Source organism: Jaculus jaculus, chromosome 4, assembly GCF_020740685.1.
Source record: "Jaculus jaculus isolate mJacJac1 chromosome 4, mJacJac1.mat.Y.cur, whole genome shotgun sequence".
Classification (NCBI taxonomy): domain Eukaryota; kingdom Metazoa; phylum Chordata; class Mammalia; order Rodentia; family Dipodidae; genus Jaculus; species Jaculus jaculus.
In genome coordinates, this window is record NC_059105.1 from 44474769 (window position 1) to 44497545 (window position 22777).

At 40.8% G+C, this 22777-nt stretch overlaps 1 protein-coding gene across 1 annotated transcript in view; it reads left to right on the forward strand.

The window, feature by feature from the left end:
* Positions 1-22777, forward strand: part of Dnah7 (dynein axonemal heavy chain 7) — a 259409-nt gene that overhangs the window by 210385 nt on the left and 26247 nt on the right. The window contains exons 52-58 of the mRNA XM_045148328.1: positions 876-1002; positions 2045-2239; positions 4554-4646; positions 14241-14417; positions 16651-16812; positions 17900-18100; positions 21564-21725. Coding sequence (XP_045004263.1) covers positions 876-1002; positions 2045-2239; positions 4554-4646; positions 14241-14417; positions 16651-16812; positions 17900-18100; positions 21564-21725 — 1117 coding nt within the window. The remainder of the gene's footprint in view (positions 1-875; positions 1003-2044; positions 2240-4553; positions 4647-14240; positions 14418-16650; positions 16813-17899; positions 18101-21563; positions 21726-22777) is intronic.

Genomic DNA, 22777 nt, shown 5'->3' on the forward strand with positions numbered 1-22777 from the left:
GTTTTATTTCAGTGATACTTTATTTCCTGCAATAAATGAGATAAAAGCATAACATAACATATTGATTAAGGAATTTTGAGTCTTGATTATACATGCTAGCATTTGCTAAAACGTTGTTAGAAGGATTGTGATTATTCATATGTCCATGGTTTCTCTATGTAGCAAATAAAAATATAGTTTAATCAAACTTCTGATTTCTCCAACTTTGATAGATGTATGAGAATAGTAACATAGTATTAAATTTTGCTATTAATAAAGGAGTCATCCAATTTCTATTCCTTAATATATAATATAAAGTATTTGGAAGTATTTATTTTGTAAAGAGGTCATATTTTACACCCTCAAATATTTTATAGTTCATGTTTGATTGCTAATACTCTAATGGATTAATATATCATTCATTGACCATTTTCCAAAAAGATTAAGTTATATTTACAAAACAAAAAATCAGTTGAGAGTAAAATTCAGTTCTCCTGAAATGTTTCTACCTTTTGTGGATCTCAAACTGGAGCATCCAGTGAATGAAGTCCCTCAGTGGTCTGGGGGTAATGACTAGAATAGAAAGGTTTTGAGAGTGCGGATGTAAATAGCTTTTAATGGGTTTTCTTTTTTTCTTTCTTTCTTTCTTTCTTTTTTTTTTTTTCTTTTTTTTTTTTTTTTTTTGGTTTTTCGAGGTAGGGTGTCACTCTAGCCCAAGCTGACCTGGAATTCACTATGGAGTCTCAGGGTGGCCTCGAACTCATGGCAATCCTCTTCCCTCTGCCTCCCAAGTGCTGGGATTAAAGGCGTGTGCCACCATGCCCGGCTTAATGGGTTTTCTTCGAGGAATACCATTTTCATTTGTTCGCTCTTCTTCCTGTTGGCTTCACCCTTAGGCTTCAGATTCTCAAGGACCACTTCACCTACTCCCTCTACGTCAATGTCTGCCGGTCACTCTTTGAGAAAGACAAGCTGCTCTTCTCCTTCTGCCTAACCGTGAACCTACTGATTCACCAGAATGCGGTCAGTATGCCTGTGGCTCCATGTTAACACTAAGTTACTGTTTGTATGGGTGGGTGTGTAATCTTTAAGGAACATATACTTAAATAGAATATATTCATATTTTCATCCTTAAACTAGTAACTTTGAAGGGAAATGAACAAAAAAGTAGCTATTTTTTGGGCTGGAGAGATGGCTTAGCGGTTAAGCACTTGCCTGTGAAGCCTAAGGACCCCAGTTCGAGGCTCGGTTCCCCAGGTCCCATGTTAGCCAGATGCACAAGGGGGCGCACGCATCTGGAGTTCGTTTGCAGAGGTTGGAAGCCCTGGCGCGTCCATTCTCTCTCTCTCCCTCTATCTGTCTTTCTCTCTGTATCTGTCGCTCTCAAATAAATAAATAAATTTAAAAAAAATTTTTTTTTAAAAAGTAGCTATTTTTTTTTAATTTTTTTGTTCATTTTTATTTATTTATTTGAGAGTGACAGAGAGAGAGAAAGAGGAAGATAGAGAGAGAGAGAATGGGAACACCAGGGCTTCCAGCCACTGCAAACAAACTCCAGACACATGCGCTCCCTTGTGCATCTGGCTAATGTGGGTCCTGGGGAGTCGAGCCTCAAACTGGGGTCCTTAGGCTTCACAGGCAAGTGCTTAACTGCTAAGCCATCTCTCCAGCCCCCAAAAAGTAGCTATTTAAAATGGAACTATTTTAGCCGGGCGTGGTGGCACACGCCTTTACTCCCAGCACTTGAGAGGCAGAGGTAGGAGGATTGCCATGAGTTTGAGGCCACCCTGAGACTCCATAGTGAATTCCAGGTCAGCCTGGGCTAGAGTGAGACCCCACCTCGTAAAATAAAAAAATAAAATAAAATAAAATGGAACTATTTTAAAATCTGATTATAATGGATACATAAGGTTCTTATAAGTAGATACCAGGCTGTGTCAGCTTTAGGATTTCATGAGGACTGCATCTGAAACTTCCAAACCAATACTCAGCTCTTCTAAAATGGTTGGTAACTATTTCCAGAAGAATTAATTTCTGCCACTTTATACTGTCCTGTTTTCCCAAGATTAACAAAGCTGAGTGGAGATTTCTGCTGACTGGTGGCATCGGGCTGGACAATCCGTATGCCAATCCCTGCACGTGGCTTCCTCAAAAGTCTTGGGATGAAATATGCCGGTTAGATGATTTGCCTTCCTTCAAGACCATTCGTAGGGAGTTCATGCGCTTAAAGGATGGATGGAAAAAAGTATATGATAGCTTGGTATGTCTTAACCACTTGCTTATTCCAAATGTTTAATATGAAGAAATGACATTAAATAGCACAACTTTAACTTTTTAAAATTTTATTTATGCTGAGTGTGGTAGCACATACATTTAATCCCACATACATTTAATCCCAGTACTTAGGGGGAAGAGATAGGAGGATCACTGTGTGTTTGAGGCCAGCCTTGAGACTACATAGTGAATTCCAGGTCAGCCTGGGCTAGAGTAAGACTCTATCTCAAAAAAAAAAAAAAAAAAAAAAGAACACAAGGGCTGCAGAGATGGTTTAGCAGTTAAGGAACTTGCCTGCAAAGCCTAGGGACCCAGGTTCAAGTTCCCAGAACCCACATAAGCCAGATGCATATGGTGGTGCATGCATCTGTAGTTCATTTGCACTAGCTAGAGGCCATGGTGTGCCCACTTTTTTTTCTCTCTCACTCTCTAATAAATAAATAATATTTTTTAAATGAAAATAAATTTAATTTATTTGTTTGCACACGTGTTTGTGTGTATGGGTGTGGGTATGGGTCTCTTGCCACTGCAAATGAACTTCAAACACATGTGTCACTTTGGGTCTGGCTTTAGTGGATGCTTAGGAATCAAACATGGGCTGGCAGGCTTAGCAAGCAAGCATGCACCTTTAACCTCTGAGTCGTCTTTATTGTAAAAGCATTAATACATCTTATGCAACCAGTCAGACGTGAAAACACAAATTTTGATATGTATTACTGCCACCTTCTACGTCAGTGGTCCTATTCCAATTTTTATCTGAATTTCTTGGGATGTGTAAATACAAAAGACCTACATAGTTCTTAAGAATATTCTTTTTATTACCTTTTTACAAAGGTAATAGTCTTTTATCCTCTCTCCCCTGACCCACTTTCCCTGAGGGTTCTCCTCAATAAGGTTATTGGTAATTAGTATGGGCTAATAAAGGCTTCAGTCAATCTCGTGGCAGTGGAGGGGGAGTGCTTCAATAAATTTCTAACCCCTCCCATGGCTCTTATATCTTTCTGCCTCCTCTTCTGCAATGTTCCCCAAGCCTTGGTGGGTTTGTTAGCAATATGATTTAGTGCTGAGTTCTCTGTAGTCTCTGGGTTTCTGCTTCTGCTTTAGTGTGTTTTGATTAACCACAGTGTCTGTGGCTGTGTCCTGGAGCTGGTTGTCAGACGAGCAGTGGGAGCAATACTTATGTTGCTGCTTTCTCTGCAGATTTCTCCTGGGTCCTGGTAGCTGTTGGTACAGTTGGCATGCCTCTTAGGAATATTCATGCTGAACTTCCTTACCAAGTTTTGATTCACTATCGATTTAGATTTGGGCAATGACTATAGAGGATGAATTGAAAGTTTATCAAAGAACTGTTTAGATTTTCTGAATGCAGAATGCAAGCTAATTAATAATTTTGCTATTGGAAGAAAGGGGAAAGCAAGCAGGACAAAATAATTTTCATGGATCTTGTCTCCTGAATTGAAGACTATTATAGTTAGCATATGCCGCAATGAGTTTCCCTCCTAGGGAAAGTGGCAATTCCTGCCTTCTCTCAGCTTTGCTTTAGCAAAAGGACTAATATTTTTCTAATTCCTAGTTAACTTCTTTCTATTATTTTGTTTCTACTCTTATGATTTTTTTATATTCTTGGATATAATATGTAAGAATTCTATTTGGAAAGAATGGTAGAAAAGATAGCAAGCTTTGGTGAGCACTGGGGCAGAGGGGGTAAGTTCTGGGTCTGCAAGATTGTGTTTCTTGGCTGGTTTTGTCTGATAGTGACATTGCTCCTACAGATGAACTCACATCTGGAATGGATCAGGTTTGGATTTTCTCCCTATTGGTAATGAAAATGTTTCCTAGAAACAAATACTTTTTGGGGGGATACTTCTTTCTAATTTAGAATCAAAACTGGATCTACTATGTTGGGCTGTGGAGGTTTCTGATTTGAGAAAGCACACAGTTTACTCTGAAGAAGTTTCAAAGGAACACATGTTTATGTTAACTTTGCAACAGCGTAAATAAAACAACAAAATATATGTACACATTCTTTTTTTTTTTTTTTTTCGAGGTAGGGTCTCACTCTGGTCCAGGCTGACCTAGAATTAACTCTGTCATCTCAGGGTGGCCTTGAACTTACGGCGATCCTCTTACCTCTGCCTCCTGATTGCTGGGATTAAAGGCGTGCGCCATCACCCCCGGCTTATGTACACATTCTTGATTTCACTTGGCTATTATCTGCCTTCTCTAAATATTTGCTCCTACAAATACTGCTCTTTATAGAAATCATCTCTAATGCCGAATTGTATGTCCTATAATTTTAGGACCCACACCATGAGGTCTTCCCTGAAGAATGGGAGAATAAAGCCAATGAGTTTCAGAGGATGCTTATCATTCGCTGCTTAAGGCCAGACAAGGTAGGTGTGGGATTTGAGAGTGTAACATGAGTTTTTGGGCTCCTTGCCAATATACTAACATGCCAATGCACCAAGAAATTTAGGGTACCTTGGACTCTTGTCTTATGAATTTAAAGAATTCAAATCCATAGATGAGAGGGTAAGACTTAAAGAGGCTTTATTAGAGTAAGAGAAGGAAAGAGAAAGAAAGTGCAGAGAGATCCTGCCATGTGGAAAGCAGCTCCATGGGAGGATGGGTCAGGTTCCCCCTACCCACCTTAGCCCAGCAGAGCCCAGATGAGGGAGGCTCACCAGAGCAGGGACCTGGAAGTTCAGGAAAGGTGAAAAGCCAAAAAGAGGCCTTGTCTACTTGGTAAGGATCTATTTATAATCTTACTGTGGTGGACTTTATCCTCAGATTCAGGTGAGTCTGGGAGAGAGCTATTAGTCTGGTCTCAGAAAGGGGAAGACACATGGGAGGGGTGAGAGACAGAGCGCTGGGTGGATGAGACTGGATCACATGCCGCCTTCCGGTTCTGCTTGAGCACGCGGGTGGCATTCCATCGTTTTTATTCTCTCTTTTGAGCACAATCCTGACTAACTACCCCCTCTCTTGAGAAGACACTCTAACTGCTATTAGAGGAAAGGGGACAATGACCAGTTGGTTTTTAACCAACTCTAGCTGAATGGGATTGTGGGATATGACAGTTAGAGTCAATCCCAGAGTGGGGGGCTACTAAAGGCCCAAGAGAGAAGTCTCTGTAAGTCAGATGTCCCATCACCATCTGTTTGTAGTTTTTGTGGTTTTTTTGACCTGGTATAAAAAGAATTTTAAATATTAGTGACATAAGTATTGGAGTCTATCTCAGAGACTAGCAAGTGTAACATTGTTCTGTAGGGATGGTTGGTAGTCGTGTTAGAAGTAGCGAGTGATCAGTTGTTAATGGGTGATTAAGGGATCCCTATAGATGGAGTTAGATTGTGGTATGACCAACTGAGTATGAGCTGCCTGTAACTGAGCAAAGAAAGCAGCAATTGAGTATACGAGGCCCAAAGAGCAACAGAGTAACTATGAAGATTATAATATGTATAATCTTTTTTCACCATAAAAGATCTGAGATTCACTCCCAGAACTGTTAACCAGATGACACAGAATTGTCTGACAGGGTCTGCATATGTTCCTGTATGTCTTGTAAAGCAGACACGATGTTAGCAGAGTTATCAGGAATATGTATACAACATTTAACCTTGATAATGGCACATGCCCCACCCTGGGATGCTGTGAGAATTCCAAAGCCATGTGATTTTGTATTATTGTCTTTCTCATCATTTGAACCTCAGAATTCAGAAGGGAGATTCCCTCAGCTGTGTCATTTAAAGCCTTCTGGGTATATTCAGTGAGAATTTCTATGTGCCAGATGTCATCTTCTAAGCCAATGGATGGAGTAAAAGCAGAGACTTATTCCTAGTCCATCAGTGGTTTAACATAGGTAAATTGGCTGTGCACTCTAATGGTTTTACTTGCTGCCCTTGTTTCCAAAGAATCCACAGAGAGTGCACCTTCCAGTCCATCCTGGGGGTAGCCAGGGCCAAAGGTCAGCACCACAGGGCCACTGGGTGCTATTAGAAACTGCCCAACATACCTCTGGTTTCAGGACTCATTCAGTCGATAAGTTTGATGGCTGGAGGGCAATTATGTTCTGGTATAAGTTTGAAGGAGCCCATTATTGTTCTCAGCACAAGGGTGCCTTTTGACTTAAGTGACTTTTGCCCAGAGTCATGCCCATAGATGTGTCTGGGATTTGGAGATAAACATCCTGATGTCTAAGATTATTCCCTCTTGTCATGGAGCTTGAACTACTAGAGACGGGGCCTTGTTGATTTAAAAGCTCTTTCTGTGACACTGTTCATTCCTTGTAGAGTTGGTATGCCATTTGAGGAACATCCCATCTAGTAACCGGAGTTAAGGTAGGAAAGCTGGTTCTTTCCTAGTTAATACAGACTTATAGTTGCTTCCAGTCATCTCCTTGAAGAAGATATACCTATCATGGAAGTCCAGAGGTGCTGGGAGGGGCAGGAGCCCACAAACCCTGCAGTTTGTCTGATTACTATGCTGTTCCTATTCTTGGGACCATACAAAGAATGAGGTTTTATCCTGAGTATAGGCAGGCAGGATGGAAAAGCTGAACAAGGAAGATAGACGATAAGGCATGTTTTGAGGTGAAAGGGAGAGCAGACTTCCTTATCTGTCCAGTTTTTTAAAAATATTTTTTATACTTTTTTTTTATTTATTTGAGAGAGGGGGCAGAGAGAGAATGCTGTCTAGCTTTTTTTTAACTTGGATATGCCCCTTTGTGTTTAGTTATACTTTTCTCTCTGAGTATTCATGACCAAGCAGGAAGTCAAACTGTAATCAAAGATGTACTTTTGGAGATCAATAGAGGCTCTCCAAGGAAGGTTCTAGGGACCTTGGAGGAACGCTGTGGTTTTTCAAGTACTGGTGTTATCCATTAGGATAAGTCGGAGCCCGGAGGACCTAATTTCCTCTGTTGTGACTCTCCTATTCTAGATTGGCAAATGTTTGTTTTTGTTGTTGTTTTGTTTTGTTTTGTGTCCTCCCTGATCAGGAAGGTAGGCAATTTACCAGAGGGCCAGGGCCAGTGTAACCCTTGTTAAAAGTGTCCCATCATCTCCTGTGGCCTTATGACCGTAGCAGAAACCTAAATATTGGCTTTTTTAGCTCCAATGACTCCAAGTGATTCTGGCTTCTTCATAGGTCGTTAAAACACTTAGGATATTACACCAGCCTTGAATGGTGTGGATATATAGCACATCTGATTGCTGAAACAGATGTAGTTAAAGAATGGCACAAAAACTTATAGCCACTTTGTCTAACATCTACGTTTGGTTGTCCTGTGACAGTGTAGGCCTTATCTGGAACATAGACAGCAGGCATGCCATACTCTTTAATATATCTCACAGCTGTAAGTACAGACAGAATGTGTTACCAGTCCTGAAAACAACATTCCTATCTAAACCAATTAATTTGACCTAGAAACTGTCAGTAAATGACAAGACAGCATAAAGCCTTAGCACCTTGTTTGAAAACGTCTTTGATTAGTCTGGATACCTTTGTAGGTACCAATTACCCAGGGAAGGCTGAAAACAGAATACTGGCCCCTGAGACCATTTTTCTTAATTGAAGATCACTTGAGCATAAGGCTATATCTTGGAGCAGGAAATGTACTTTGAGAGTTATGAGCAAATGAACTTGAAAAGTCAGATTACCCATCTGAATAGGGCAGAACCTGGTCGTTGCTGAACTAAAGCAGCTTAACTCCAATATAACCCTTCACAAATCTGTTTTGAAAGGAAAATTTAGGGTCTGTGACTGATCGCAGCCACATACTTAGCTTTAAAGTGTGTCTTAGCCTGAAGCAGTATTTACAAACAACAAAAAAAGAGTAGCCTCAGTTTTAGTTATTTCAGTGAAAGTAATCAAAAGCATTAAAATCAAGTTGATATTAGAATTTATAGTTATTGCTCTATGTTTGGAACATTAGCCTTTAGCAAACAAGAACTTTGTTGAATTATCAGTATTATTACTTTTACCCTCTTTAAATGATAAAATATACAACCACTCAATCAGCAGGCCTTCCATATATACAAATATCCATATTCATTTCCATGCTCACATCTATTTTAGTCTTTATAGAATAAATTCACCAAATAATATTGATGAGAACAAAATTGAAAAAATATCATAATTATCCATGCTTGCTATTAAAAATTTAATAGAATCATTTCAACAAGTACTATATTCACAATTTGAGTTAAAGATAATAGAAAATTTCCAAATTGACCCATACTCCCAAAAGAAGCAGGTCTAGATGATGAAAGTTATGTATGTATGTATATGTATATGTGTGTGTGTGTGTATACATATGCACATATGTTTTTTCAGTATACATCAGAGATAATCTGGGGAAGAGGCATTGTTTTTTCCTTTGAGCCAGTCTATCAATGAACACAGTCACATTTCTATGACTTAGTCAGGGCTCCAAGTGTTTTTCAGACACAGAGACCCCAGGATGCTTGTGGGGGGGGGGTTATGAAAATATTTTAATTTATTTTGAAATCAGAAGAACATAGCCCCACCTAAATTATATTCATCTTTGTATAAAACTATTATATAATATGATTTTTGATATTTTTTAATAAATTTTTTTAAATTTATTTATTTATTTATTTGAGAGCGACAGACACAGAGAGAAAGACAGATAGAGGGAGAGAGAGAGAATGGGCGCGCCAGGGCTTCCAGCCTCTGCAAACGAACTCCAGACGCGTGCGCCCCCTTGTGCATCTGGCTAACGTGGGACCTGGGGAACCGAGCCTCGAACTGGGGTCCTTAGGCTTCACAGGCAAGCGCTTAACCACTAAGCCATCTCTCCAGCCCTTTAATATTTTTATAGAGAAAAGGTCCCACCAAGTGCCTCCAGCCTGTGAAAGTCACTTCACAAGTGGATAGTTTTTGGGCATTCATTATGAGCCTGATGAAACATCCTCCCCTTCAGTGGTGTTTAAAAAATAAATTTCCTGGCATGTAAATATGTTTATTTATTTGCATGTTTGTGTGTGTGTGTGTGCACATGCACCTGAGTGTGCCAGGGTCACTTGCCATTGCAAATGAATACTCATCTGGCTTTACGTTGATGGCTGGAAAATTGAACCCAGGCAAGAAGGCTTTATATGCAAGTACCTTTAACGGCTAAACCACCTCCAGCCCTAAAAAACAAATTCTCATAACAATTATAATGGAAAGACTTTGAAGTTTTCACTTCAAGTATTTAGATGAAGAAAATGAAATGCTTAAAACGCTTGTCATTAAGGGTTATTAACGAATGAGCTGTTTCCTAATTGTGGCAGCTTAATCTGCAAGTATCTTTCCCCCAGCTTTGTGTTTTTAAGTTTAGACATTTTAATCTGAAAATACACTGAGCTATCAAGCTAACATTTATTCGCTTGTTAGAATATATTTGAGGAGGTCTTTTGTGGGATCATTGTATGTATGGCAGGGTGTTTTTTCTTTTGGCTCATATGGTTTTGCTTGTTTTTAAATAAGGAGAAATTAAACTTATGCTTCATACATTTCTGAGCTACTCTGCCCAATAACTTAGCCCTCTGTCATTACTTTTCACAAGCATTCGGAACCCTCCCGCAGTTGTCTCGTTTGCCTCGGGTACTTAGTGTAAAGGAAGTGCTGGTTTCCAAGGTGCACAGTCCTACTCTGTTTTTGTGCCACGGCCAGTGAAATGGAGCTCATGTAACAGTCTCCAAACACTTCCCTGCCATGAAATTACAGGATCATGTTTTGATGTTTGGGGGCCCATCAGCAGAATTGTTTGCTCAACCAACACATGGCATTACCCACATACCCACATAACTTTGTAGGGTCAAAAAAGAAGTTCATGGTATATGAAGCAACTGCAGTGTGGAAATTGTTTGCAACTGCTACTAATCTCACTCTTACCCTAAATGCTGCAACTCACAGGTTACTGTTATCAATGCCACCACACCATGTCTTCATTGTCAGAACAATTACTGCAGGCTGTCGTGGTATTTTCCCGCAGTGTTGCTGTCATAGATAGCTTCATGTTGCTGCGATGAACCTCCACACCAGATGCAGTTGATGGGAGGAATGGGATTTATTGAAGCTCACAGATCCAGGGGATGTTCCACAATGATGGAAGAAGCTGCCCCCTTTCACAGGTCCACATGGAAAAACCTCCACCAGCACCATGACTGAGCACATTCCAGGAACCCCAGGCAGAACTCCAGCACTCTGCATACCTTTTGCTGGAATTCCAGATCCACCCCCAAAACACACCTTAGGAACTGACCCTAAGATCTGCCCACAGGACCTCTTCCAGCCAGGCAGCTGGAAATCCAAGAAGCTTTAATAAAACTGAATCTATTGGGGGACATCCCTCCAACTGCCACAGTCACACTGTCTATTCCATGTGACCATATACTTTAGGTTTTATTGGTGAAGCTGTGATTTTTGCAAATGATATACAGTAGGATGTTTCACTATTATGCACTTACAAAGGTGGTTTTTCCAAAGTGGAATGGGACAGTGCAATATTTGGTCTAGTAGTGTATGGATTATCTATTTATTTATTTATTCATTTATTTATTGGATGCTCTAAGAAAACAGACGAGGCTGGAAGGATGGCTTAGTGGTTAAGGCACTTGCCTACAAAGCCAAAGGACCTTGATTTGATTCCCCAGGACTCACATAAGCCAGATGCACAAGGTGTTTCATTTGCAGTGGCTGAAGGCCCTGGCATATTCATTCTGTCTCTCTGTCACTCTCTCCTTCTCTCTCTGCTTCTTTCTCTCAAAGAAATAAGTAAGTAATTTTACTTTAAAAGAGAGAACAGACATATTATGACCCGAATCTCAGGCTTGTTGGTATGTTCTGTCAGCATAATTTCTTTTTGGTTGGGCATTTGTTTTGTATTTCTTTCAAAACCCAGCCCTACATCCAATGTCAGGAAGCCCTAAGTCCAAGCTGTATGACTCTGTAGTCTGGGGAAGTGTGAAAGACTCTTATTAAGGGACCCGAGGGGGGAAAAATGAGCTAGGCCTGAACTTTCCTTTAAAATCAAGTGGTTTATAGTATTTTATTGACAAAAGAAACAAATTAAATTAAAAACAAATTAAAGAAAAAAATTAATTGGATAAATACTGAGGTGTGAGATGTTTGGAGTCAATTTACAGAATGAAGAGCTTTTCTTTTGTCCACAGTTCTAGCCTTCTGAGCTATAAATAAATAAATAAATAAATAAATCAAATTAATCAGCTTTCAACAAGAAAGTTGTCATGGCCGGGTGTGGTGGTGCACATCTTTAATCCCAGCACTCTGGAGGCAGAGGCAGGAGGATCACAATGAGTTTGAGGCCACCCTGAGACTCTATAGTGTATTCCAGGTCAGCCTGGGCTAGTGTGAGGCCCTGCCTCAAAAAAAAAAAAAGAGAGAGAGAGAGAGGGAGGGAGAGAGGGAGGGAGAGAGGGAGGAAGGAAGGAAGGAAGAAAGGAAGGAAGGAAGTTAGTTGTCATATGTAAGTTAATATGTTTCTCTGACTTCAGATAAATCCTGTAGGAATTTGCAATAAAAAAAGAAAGTATACATAACAAACTTCTTTTCCTGCCTTGGGGAAGATGGCTGCCTGGATTCATCTGTAATTCATGCTACTGACAGATGTCATTTTACAAACCTAATGCCAGCCCAATCCAGTGCTAGGAGCAGACCACCCTGCAACCTCCCTGCCATCACAGCTTCCTTAACTCAGGAGTGAACATCTAGCCTTGGGAGCAAGCAGGTTTTGCTCAGTTTTTACATTAAAAATGAAATCATTGTCCTCTCTATTTACTCACACGGCAGCATCCCTAACTTGGTCTTTCAGGGGTAGTAGACAGAAGAACCACGTGACCACTCAGTCATGGTTACGTGGGCACTAGGGCAAGGGGAGGGGGCTGTGCACAAGCAGCTGACGCCCGCTTGCTCCACTTTCAGAAGCTGGGCCATTCTAACTCAAACTGCTTGCTACAAGTAAATCCATACAGTAAAGTCTATGTGCTTGAGATTTTGCTTATAAGACTATCCTTAGTGAAGAAGTTAGCATTGAGAAGAAAGACCTCAGTAAATAGGGTTTTGTTTGCTTTTGTTAGTTGTCTTTCTTCTTTCTTTCCCTTTCTTGTTTTTAAGGGAATAGCTAACATTTTTTTTTTCATTTTTCAGTTATTTATTTGCAAGGGGACAGAGAGGAAGAGAGAGACAGAAAAAGAGAATGGGCAGGCTAAGGCCTCCAGCTGCTGCAAATGAACTGTAGATGCATGTGCCACTTTGTGCATCTGGCTTTACATGGGTGCTGGGGAATTGAACCTGCATCATTGGGCTTTACAGGAAGAGCCTTAACCACTGAGCAGTCTCTCCAGCCCCTCTTTCTTTTCTCTTTCCCTTTCTTCTTCCTTCTTTCTCTCCCTCTCTGTCTCCTTCCCTACTTTTCTCTCTTTTCCTTTCTTCCTCTCTCTCTTTTTGTGTCTAAAGAAGAAAGACCAGATCAAGGAAAAGAATAATAAAGAGATAAGCAAGGACAAGGCCTGATACACGCAATCAGGATATTTTTAGTATCCATGCAGTGAGCTTGACATTTGTGATCAAATATCTGATGCAGGAAGTAATTTCTCTATTATGTAAAATAGCAGAATTTGTTATCCTTTGATGTTTTTGTTTAGAATCACTATAATTAGAACTCTTATCACAAAAGTGCACATCTTGCTTTTTTCCATTGGTCATTCAGTAGCTGTTGATTGTGCATGAACAATTTATATCCTTCCGTTAGGTCTTTACTTTCAATTTACAGTGCTTGTTGACTGTCTTTATGTTTCTTTTTTATTTCAATTCAAGCTCTTCCTGTCTCAGCCTCTTGAGTGCTGGGGTTATGGGTGAGCAGCATGATACCTGGCTTTATCATAGCAATTCGGATTGTATTTTATTCATCCATGCATGTTCCATACTTGAATGAGTCTGTGTAAATATAAAGAGGAGATTAAAATGTTTAACCTGAGCCTGGGTAATCCTCCGCTGGCTCTCAGGTCCCCCAGGCACACACGTAAGGACATACGTGGAAACAAGTGCCAGCCCCGGCTTCCTACAGGCCTGGGGTGCAGCAGTGCTGTTGCTTCAGTGTCACGTATGAGGAGATGTTGCAGAGAACATACGGGGCAAGTGTGGAGGCCCTTGCAGCTTTTGCAGTGAATACTACCTGTAGTTGAGGCTGTATGCCATTCCACTACTAGCAAATGTCTACGTCTGCATTAATCTGGGGGAAAAGGCCAGTTAACAGGGACTCCATGTTACAGAGTTCTGCTTTCTAAAACAGGGCCCCAGAAAAAAATTCAGATATGATATCAGAAATTCCATAAAATGGCATTCCTTGTTTCTTGAACCCATGGTTTGCTTCTCTTCCATATAATTCCTCCCTAACAGAGAGCTATACCAACCCTTTCTTGATAGTGGGGACAACTGCATGTAACTTACATGACACTTGTCACTTCTCAGTTGTGGAATTTTGGAAAATAATCCGTGCTTTAAAACACAAGTAAAGAGTTAATGTTTCTTTTCCTCTTCACCTACCATGTTTTAAATATTGATTAGAAAGAATAAAAGGGCTTCTGAATTTGAAATTATTTTTACTCATAATTTGTTATTTAAATCACCTATAATTTTTTTCTTATAAGGCATTTATGTACCCAGTGATACCCTTGAATCTCTACAATTACAGAATATCTAAGCTAATATAGCAAGAGTCCTGTCTGTTTGTTTGTCTTGACACAGAGCCTCACTGCATGACCCAGCCTGACCTTGAACTTGTGCTCTTGCTGCCTCAAGGCTTCCCAGCATGGCACTAGAGGCGTGTGCTAGCGCACCTGGCAATTCCTTTGTTGCTACACACTTTTGAGTCTGAACTTTTTTTTTTTTTTGTAAGAATTTTTTAAGGCATTGGGAAATTTTTGAATATTCTTTCAAATACTTTTTGTCCCTTCTAGATTATTCCGATGTTGCAAGAATTCATAATCAGCAAGTTGGGGCGTGCATTCATTGAGCCACCTCCTTTTGATTTGTCCAAGGCTTTCGGGGACAGTAATTGTTGTGCACCACTGATTTTCGTGCTTTCCCCTGGAGCAGATCCCATGGCTTCACTTCTTAAATTTGCCGATGACCAGGTAGGTACTTTACCACAAATGAGATTATCAAATATTATTGTTTTCTTTCTTATTTTTTTAAGAGAGAATTTTATAATTAAAATCCTAAGGGATTAGAGAATGGTATTTTTTTAAAAAAAGGCATAGGGTTCTGGAGGTTGACAGAGTCCCAAGAAAATAATACTCAAGCCAAGTGTGATGGCATGTAATTTTAGTTCCAGCACTGGGGAGGCCAAACTGGGGCAATAGAGTGAGTTCCAGGTCAGCCTGGGGTAGAGTGAGACCCTGCCTCAAACAAAAAAAGAAAGAAAGAAAGAAAGAAAAGAAAAGAAAAAGATATTTAAGTGATATATTAAATAAAAGTAGTTCCTTATATAAATTAAGAAACCAGATATTGGGGGGGGGGGTGTGCTGGAGGGATGGCTTAGCAGTTAAGTTACTTGCCTGCAAAGCCAAAGTACCCAAGTGCCCTGAATGGGTGCACCAGGGCATCCAGCCACTGCAAACAAACTCCAGATGCATGCACCCCCTTGTACATCTGGCTTACGCGGGTCTTGGGGAATCCAACCTGGGGCCTTTTGCTTTGCAGGTAAGTGTCTTAACTATTAAGCCATCTTTCCTGCCCTAGTAACCCATTTTTGATATGACTATCATTCTTATACCTTAGATGGCTGATTGGCTGACAGATCTGTATTTTTCTTTTTAGCTTTATAGGTTAGGAGTTGTTAGTGACAACTGACTCAACTCCTAAGTCAAAAGTCTTCTCAATATTTTTATTTTCTTCCGCTTCCATCAACAGCAAGAGATCTTGCAGCGTTTTCTACTTATTACAGAATCATTCTTCCCTGAGTTTGCTTGCCTTCATCTGGGGTTTAGTCTAGGTACAATGTGCCAGGTCCATGTGCATAGAAACCTTTGTTAAATACTATATAATTAAATTTTTAATTAGTTTATTTTTGTTAACAACTACCATGATTGTAAACTATATCCCACGATAATTCCCTCCCTCTCCCCACTTTCCCCTTTGAAACTGCACTCTCCATCATATCTCCTCCCCCTTCCAATCACTCTCTCTTTTATTTTGATGTCATCATCTTTTCCTCCTATTATGATGGTCTTGTGTAGGTAGTGACAGGCACTGGGAGGTCATGGACATCCAGGCCATTTTGTGTCTGGAGGATCACATTGTAAGGAGTCCTACCCTTCCTTTGGCTCTTACATTCTTTCCTCCACCTCTTCCACAATAGACCTGAGCATTGGAAGGTGAGATAGAGATATTGCAGTGCTGAGCACTCCTCTGTCACGTCTCAGCACCATGATGCCTTCTAAGTCATCCCAAGATCACTGCCATCTGAAAAGAGAAGCTTCTCTAACCAAAAGTGAGAGTAGCATTAATATATGGATATGAGCATTAAAAGAAGTGCTTAATAGGCAGTTTGATAAGCATAGTATATACATTTAGCAAGATAGCAGATGTTACACCCCTAGGGCTCATGACTACCTCTGTTGTAGGTTTTCAGTATCAGGGATGTATTCCCTCCCATGGAGTGGGCCTCCAGTCAAATTAGAGGGCAGTTGGTTTCCCCCATAACAGATGTGCCACTATTGCACCTGTTGGCTCATTTAGCTTGGCTGGCCAAATACAAGGTTTGCAGTGTCCATTTTTGAGTATTTTCACTGGTGAGTTCTCTCCCATTGAACTGCATGCAGAATGGCTTCGTCCAGCTTTCTGTCAGCTGGTCTACATGGAGTAGGTTTTCAGCTCAGTTCCAACAGGATTTCTCAGTGGGTTTATAGCTCAAGTATGTGGAGTCTTCACCAATAGGGTCTTACCATCTATTCCTGGTGAGAAACCAAGGGCCTTGGCAATGGCCTGTTATTCTTTGGGGGCATCAAGGATCTCCCTGGCCAACGACTCACTGGAAGGTATCCTGTTCCTGGCACTGAAATTTTTCTAGTAACAATCTATGGCTCCTGAGTGTTCCATTGTCTAAAAAAGTAGGTTTCCGTATGATTTATTTATATCCCCTTAGATTTTGATTTGCCTTGCCTCCATCTTTCCTTTACTCAATCTCTTCCCCTGACCTCACTTAGGCCTTTTCACCCCCATTAATCTCTTCTTCTACTTACATATATACAATACCATCCTATTAAGTCCCCCTCTCCCTTTCTAGTACCATTAATATTAACTATAGAAAAGTTGATTCTTTGAAAAAACTATGATGTCAATTAACATCTTTATTGTCATACACAGGGGTATGGAGGATCAAAGCTTAGCTCTTTATCTCTTGGTCAAGGCCAAGGACCCATTGCTATGAAGATGTTAGAAAAAGCAATCAAAGAAGGAACATGGGTTGTTCTTCAGAACTGTCACCTTGCCACCTCTTGGATGCCAACTCTCGAGAAAGTCTGTGAGGTAAAAATGTAAATTCACTTTTATTAGATTACATTCTCTCAGTGTAATGATTTCACAACATACCATCCAGGTGCCACACTCCCGTTCTCTGATCTGAAGAGTAGCAGATTAATGGTATAGCTGGATCACAGAAGAGATGGGTTCAGGGGTTGGGGATTTAGCTCAGTGGAGCAAGTGCAAGGCCCCGGGTTTGGTCCTCAGCACCGAAAAAAAAAAGAAGACGGAGAAGAGATGGGTTCACACAGAACTCTATCTGAAAGAACAGAGGAATCGTTAGGCCTTGACAAACACTCTTTGATAGGGTGAAGGGCTAGTCCAGTGTGTTGGAGTCCTTCATCCAGAGGAATAGGCTCAAAGATGAGAGTAAGCCATGCGGGGGAGGGCATGACTGCAGTTTCATTTTAACAGCAATAGACCAGGCCCATAATAACCATTCCACGACCTCATATGGCAGCACTAATGGAGGGGCTTCCTGTTACCTCTACAGTTCTGGCCTGACCCAAGAGAGCTAATAACGATACATTTTGATACATCAGGATATACCAACCTTTACCCTTTAAAATGCCCCTATTCCTCCTCTTCCTCCTCCTCTTCTTTAAATCCCAGCTGATAGAATATTAAGCTATCCAGGGGCTTTGCTCCGCTCACTCTTACAACTCGCCAAAAAAAAAAAAAAGAAAGAAAGAAAAGAAAAGAAAAAAAGGTTAGTCTGAACCCAGATCTGGGCAGAGAATTATTTCTATAAATATTTCAGCAATTTTACTGCAGATCTGAGTCTGAGCATATTTGAAAGGTCTTTGTTTTTCTTTTGGCCAACGTCAAACTGTATAGCTCCCCTTAAAGCTTTGCAGTCACAGGAGTTAACTTTATCAAGGAAAATGATAACACTCTGGGCCTTCTGGTGAAGCATGTTGACTCAGAGGCAGAAACAGATTTTAAGCTTCTACTGCAAAATGTAGCAATTACATCTCAATTTTATAGAAAGGCTTCCTTCTCTACCCAGCCTGTCCCTTACATGATATATCAAGACTTTTTTTTTGTCTTTGAGTCTTATTTACACTTTTATTCCTGATTTATTTTCTTGCAGGAGTTAAGCCCAGAATCAACGCATCCTGACTTCCGGATCTGGCTGACAAGTTACCCATCTCCCAATTTCCCCGTGTCTGTACTGCAGAACGGGGTGAAAATGACCAACGAGGCACCAAAAGGCTTACGAGCTAACATCATCCGATCATACCTCATGGACCCCATCTCTGACCCCGAGTTCTTTGGCAGCTGCAAAAAGCCTGTTAGTAATGGCTAAGTCTTGTTACCTCAGCCGTGTAAAGCAATCCAAGTGGCCCCTGGTGGCCAGGGATGTGTGCAGGGAGAGTAAAACGCCACATTAAATAGGCCTCCTGCACTGCAGTGCAATTGGTTTTGATTACTGATTATTGACTGTGCTGAAGTCAATTTTATTAATATTTTATTTTAATTTTACCACTAGCCTCATTCCTGCTCAGCTGAGATATTATGGGGTGGCATTAATAATGTAGGTTTCTATTTAGAAAGCCAGCTGTAAGCCATTCCCAGTGCAAATCTGCAAGGTTGGAGAACCTTGTTTTAGGATATTAACTGAGCCCTTTGCTATTTGGAACCATCTCTCTAAATTAAAACATAAAAATATTTCCTCCATATAGCTATAATGAGAGCCAAAATGCTTTTCCTTCCTGATCGATGGGACTCATAAGGGTCTTTTTCTGAGTCGCCAGGCGAGCAGGGAAAACACCCACTGCTTTCGTGATTAGAATTCTGCCTGAATGTCTGTGACCTAAAATTGTTTCACAGTGTTTTACCATAATTAAAAATGGAAGGGTTTCTTTTTAAGAGAGGTTATGAACCTAGATAAGTTTTGCCATTAAAAAACTCACACTCTTGATGTCTAAATATGACTTAAGGGTACATCCAAAGAAAACACTAAAAATAAAACAAGACTTTCATTAAACAAAAGTGTTAACACATTTTTTTTTAAAAAGTATATGTATTTAAAACAAAGTCAAACCTTATGGTGAGCTCTCCAGACCCGTGTATGACTCTCCTTTGCGCTGGTTAGACTAGGAAGAGCAGCTTGCTGCAGACTGCCCAGGGGAGTCAGGGCGGGGCCTTCTCCAAGAGCACACAGGCCCCTTTTCCTTCGAGGTCAAAAAGCCTCCCCAGCAGTAACCACAGATTTTAGAGGTCCAGGTATTTTGGAAACCTAGCTTTTCCCTTTTTCCTTTTAAAACCAGTAAGAAAAAACTAATGATCAAGGAGAAATTTCAGGCCCATGTAAATACCTGGTACTTATGACCTCCCCTATTCATGTTAAGAACCCACCAGCGGTTCTTGCCTGAGCAAGTGGGTCTAGGGGACTGCAAAGTGAGGTTCTTTCCCCACTGCCAGCTCAGCCCTCATGATGTTTGACGATCCACTGTGGGCAAGGGCGCCCCTTCTCTTACCACAGTCATTCATCTGTTACTAGAACCGGGGTTAAGAACTGCTGAGAATTTTCCCTGATGATTTACCCTTCATTACTACACTCAAGCCTTATGTTCTCAAATTGTTCCAAATTTGGTCAGTGGGAACTCCTTTAAACAGGTTTCTCTGTACGTATCACAGTTCTCATCATTTAAAAGAAAAAAATCTGTCAGTATTGGCACTTTTTACCCTCTGTTTTCGAATAATACTCCAGGCTCATCTTGCCCCTGTCATGGCCCAGTCATTTCTGTGGAAGGTGACGGGATCACAGTCTGGCTGTCAGTGGACCACTGCTTCTGTGTTCTTCCTGGTTCTTGACCCCTTCATTGGAGAGAACTTTGACACATAGACACAAAAACACACATATGTTTACAAACAAGTACATGTGTGCATGTAACCTCATGCCTGTATTTGAGAAGAGATGGATTCATTCCAGAACTTCCAATTCCACTTTCTTGCTTTCATTCATTCCATATTTGCATGTCTTCTCTTTTACAGTAAGAAATCTGGCTTCCAACAATATTCACATATGTATTGATGTGATATGTTATCCGTTATATCTAAAATAGTTCCAGAATTATCCCAGCATTTTCTACATCAATTTCTTTTGTAAAATTTATCCTCTCTTTGGTCAAAGGTAGATATGTTCATTTTCTTTCTTTCTTTCTTTTTTTTTTTTCTTGGTTTTTCGAGGTAGGGTTTCTCTCTAGCCCAGGCTGACCTGGAATTCACTATGTAGTCTCAGGGTGGCCCCGAACTCATGGTGATCCTCCTATAAGTGCTGGGATTACAGGCATGCACCACCACACCTGGTTTATTCGTTTTCTTTATTTCCCTTCTCCTTCATATTTTTCTCTTGTTTTTCACTCTCTTTTCAAACTTTTTCTATGTGGTAACTTTTACCTTGTTCTTGGATGAAACTTTGGACCTCCATATGGCTTTCCTGGCTATTTTTAACTAATAAAATATAGTCACTTTAAATTGCAAAGCCAGTTTGATTCAGAAATTAGAAAGTACAGCACAATATACTTTGCTTCATTGTTACTCAAAATGTAGGCTTTGGCTCCTGAGTAGCTCATCTAACACATAGCTGAAGGCATTGATGCTGTGAGGGGAGAGCAGAGCTGGCATCTTTCATTTCATAAGCCCCACCGCAGCTGTTGACGTTAGCCATTCAGTTTGGAGTGTGCTCAGGATGCAGAGCAAAGGAGCAAACGTCCCTCTCTCTGCTCACGGTGCTTGGAACTCTTTGGACTGGACATGAGTTTAAGTTTCCTCCCTCTCTACCAGCTCTACTCCTTCCCTTCTTCCACTTCCTACTCCCACCTCTCCTCTCTCTCCTTCCTTCCTTTCTACTGCCCTTTCTTCCCTTCACCCTTCCCCTTCCCTCTCTTTCTTTCATGGGCACTCCACAGACTCCCCCGTTGGCCTCCCCTGACTATGCCCTGACTGCCCCTGGCAGTGCCTTTCTTTCAGAAGTGGCTCTAACCCCTCAGGTTCGGATCTCCAGCATTCTGTTCAGATAGCTTCTTACTATGGACTCTTCCTGAGCCAGGCCCCTGAGCCCAGATAAATAGATTTATGAGGGGGCAATGTCTCAGAGTTCAGCACACCTGAGTATGGTGCAAGAGCTGGTTGGTCTGGGCTCAGAAAGGTGTTGGCATACCTGGGTAGGAGATGAGAGAGCCAGGGAGAGGGTGAAGGAGAGGGCGGGGTGGGGTGGACAGGGAGATTATTGGTCTGGCCTCAGGAAGGAGTCAGCACACCTGGGTAGGATGCTGATGCAGAGCTGATTGGATGAGACGGGATCAGACCCTGAATTCTTCTAATTCTGCTGTCATAGGCCTGTGCTGTGGCATCTTTGGGGGCTCCAAAAGATTTTTTGAGCCTTCCTCTAACTGGCTACCCATTGCAGTTCATAATTCTTGCATTGTGATATTTCACTTGGGATCTCTAAAGCCCTGTAATATTTAAGTTAGATTAACTTAATTTAAAAGTTACATTGCTTTTTAGTTTCCTAAAACATTGAGTGCACAGCTTTGTTTGCCAATTGAACATGTGCACAAACAGGCGTATTTTTACCTGAAGAGCCCATAGAAATGCACTCGATTCAATTTTAATTGTGCTTTGTATGAATATATTCTTATGCTATTTATAAGCAAATGAATTTCATTATGTTCAATTTTAAAACATGGCACATATAATGCAATGATAGGAGGAAAATAATGAAGTAGCACAATTTTTTCTCATTACAGGAGGAATTCAAAAAATTGCTTTATGGCCTCTGTTTCTTCCATGCTTTGGTACAAGAGAGACGGAAATTTGGACCCCTGGGCTGGAACATTCCTTATGAATTCAATGAGACTGATCTAAGAATCAGTGTACAACAGCTCCACATGTTCCTGAACCAGTATGAGGTATCAGAAAATCCCCAGCAAGGACATGACTTTCTTGCTCTTTATTGCCTTCTGAGTGTGTGTACAGTAAGCAAGGGTTCTGGTTAATTCTTGCGCTTATGAAATAAATTGCAGGATAGTTCCCAGCAGCTTATTAAATAGTACTTTATTATGACAAGAAATTATAACTACTCCAGGAGGTAGTTAGGATGTCGCTTTGTCTCTTAGTAACCTGTATTTTGGCATTGATTTTGATGCAAAAGCCCATGGAGATATGAAAGGAAATGGTATATTTATTTTGAAAAGGACTTGAGAAGAATTTAAACCAGCCAGGCTCCAAAATGAAGGGGGATGAGCAACCAAGTTGCTGCTTTTCTGGAGTATGAATTTATTTTTATTTGCAAGTTTGGACAGTTTACAAACTATTTAAATAATCAGCAGGGCCCTAGAGATGGCTCAGCAGTTAGGCGCTTGCCTGCCGAGCCTAAGGACCGGACTTTGCAGCTGCACAAGATGGTGCATATATGTGGAGTTAGAGGGCCTGGTGCATCCATCCTCTCTCTCTCCTCTCCTCTCTCTCCCTCTTTTTCAACAAAGTATTTTTAAAAACAGTATTTCAAACAAAGTATTTAAAAAAAAACAATCAGCAGAGTTAACCGGAAGCACGGATTCTTGAAGGCAGCGATAGCTTCGTGTCACATCATGTACGTGTCACCTCTTTAATGTGCCTCTCACTGAGGCTTTCCTCAGTGTTGTCTGGTTTCATTTTTTGAGATAAGAATTTCATTCTGTTGCTCAAACTGGTCCTTAACTTATAGCAATCCTCCTGTCTCAGCCTTCTAAGTGCTACGATTACAGACATGCTCTACCATGTCTGGAATTCCTTCCTTCCTTCCTTTCTCTTTCTTCCTCTCTTTCTTTCTTTTGTTTTGTTTTGTTTGATTTTTTTTTTTTTTTTTTGAGGTAGGGTCTGGCTCTGGCCCAGGCTAACCTGGAATTTACTATGTAGTCTCAGGCTGGTCTCGAGCTCACAGAGATTCTCCTACCTCTGCCTCCCAAGTGCTGGGATTAAA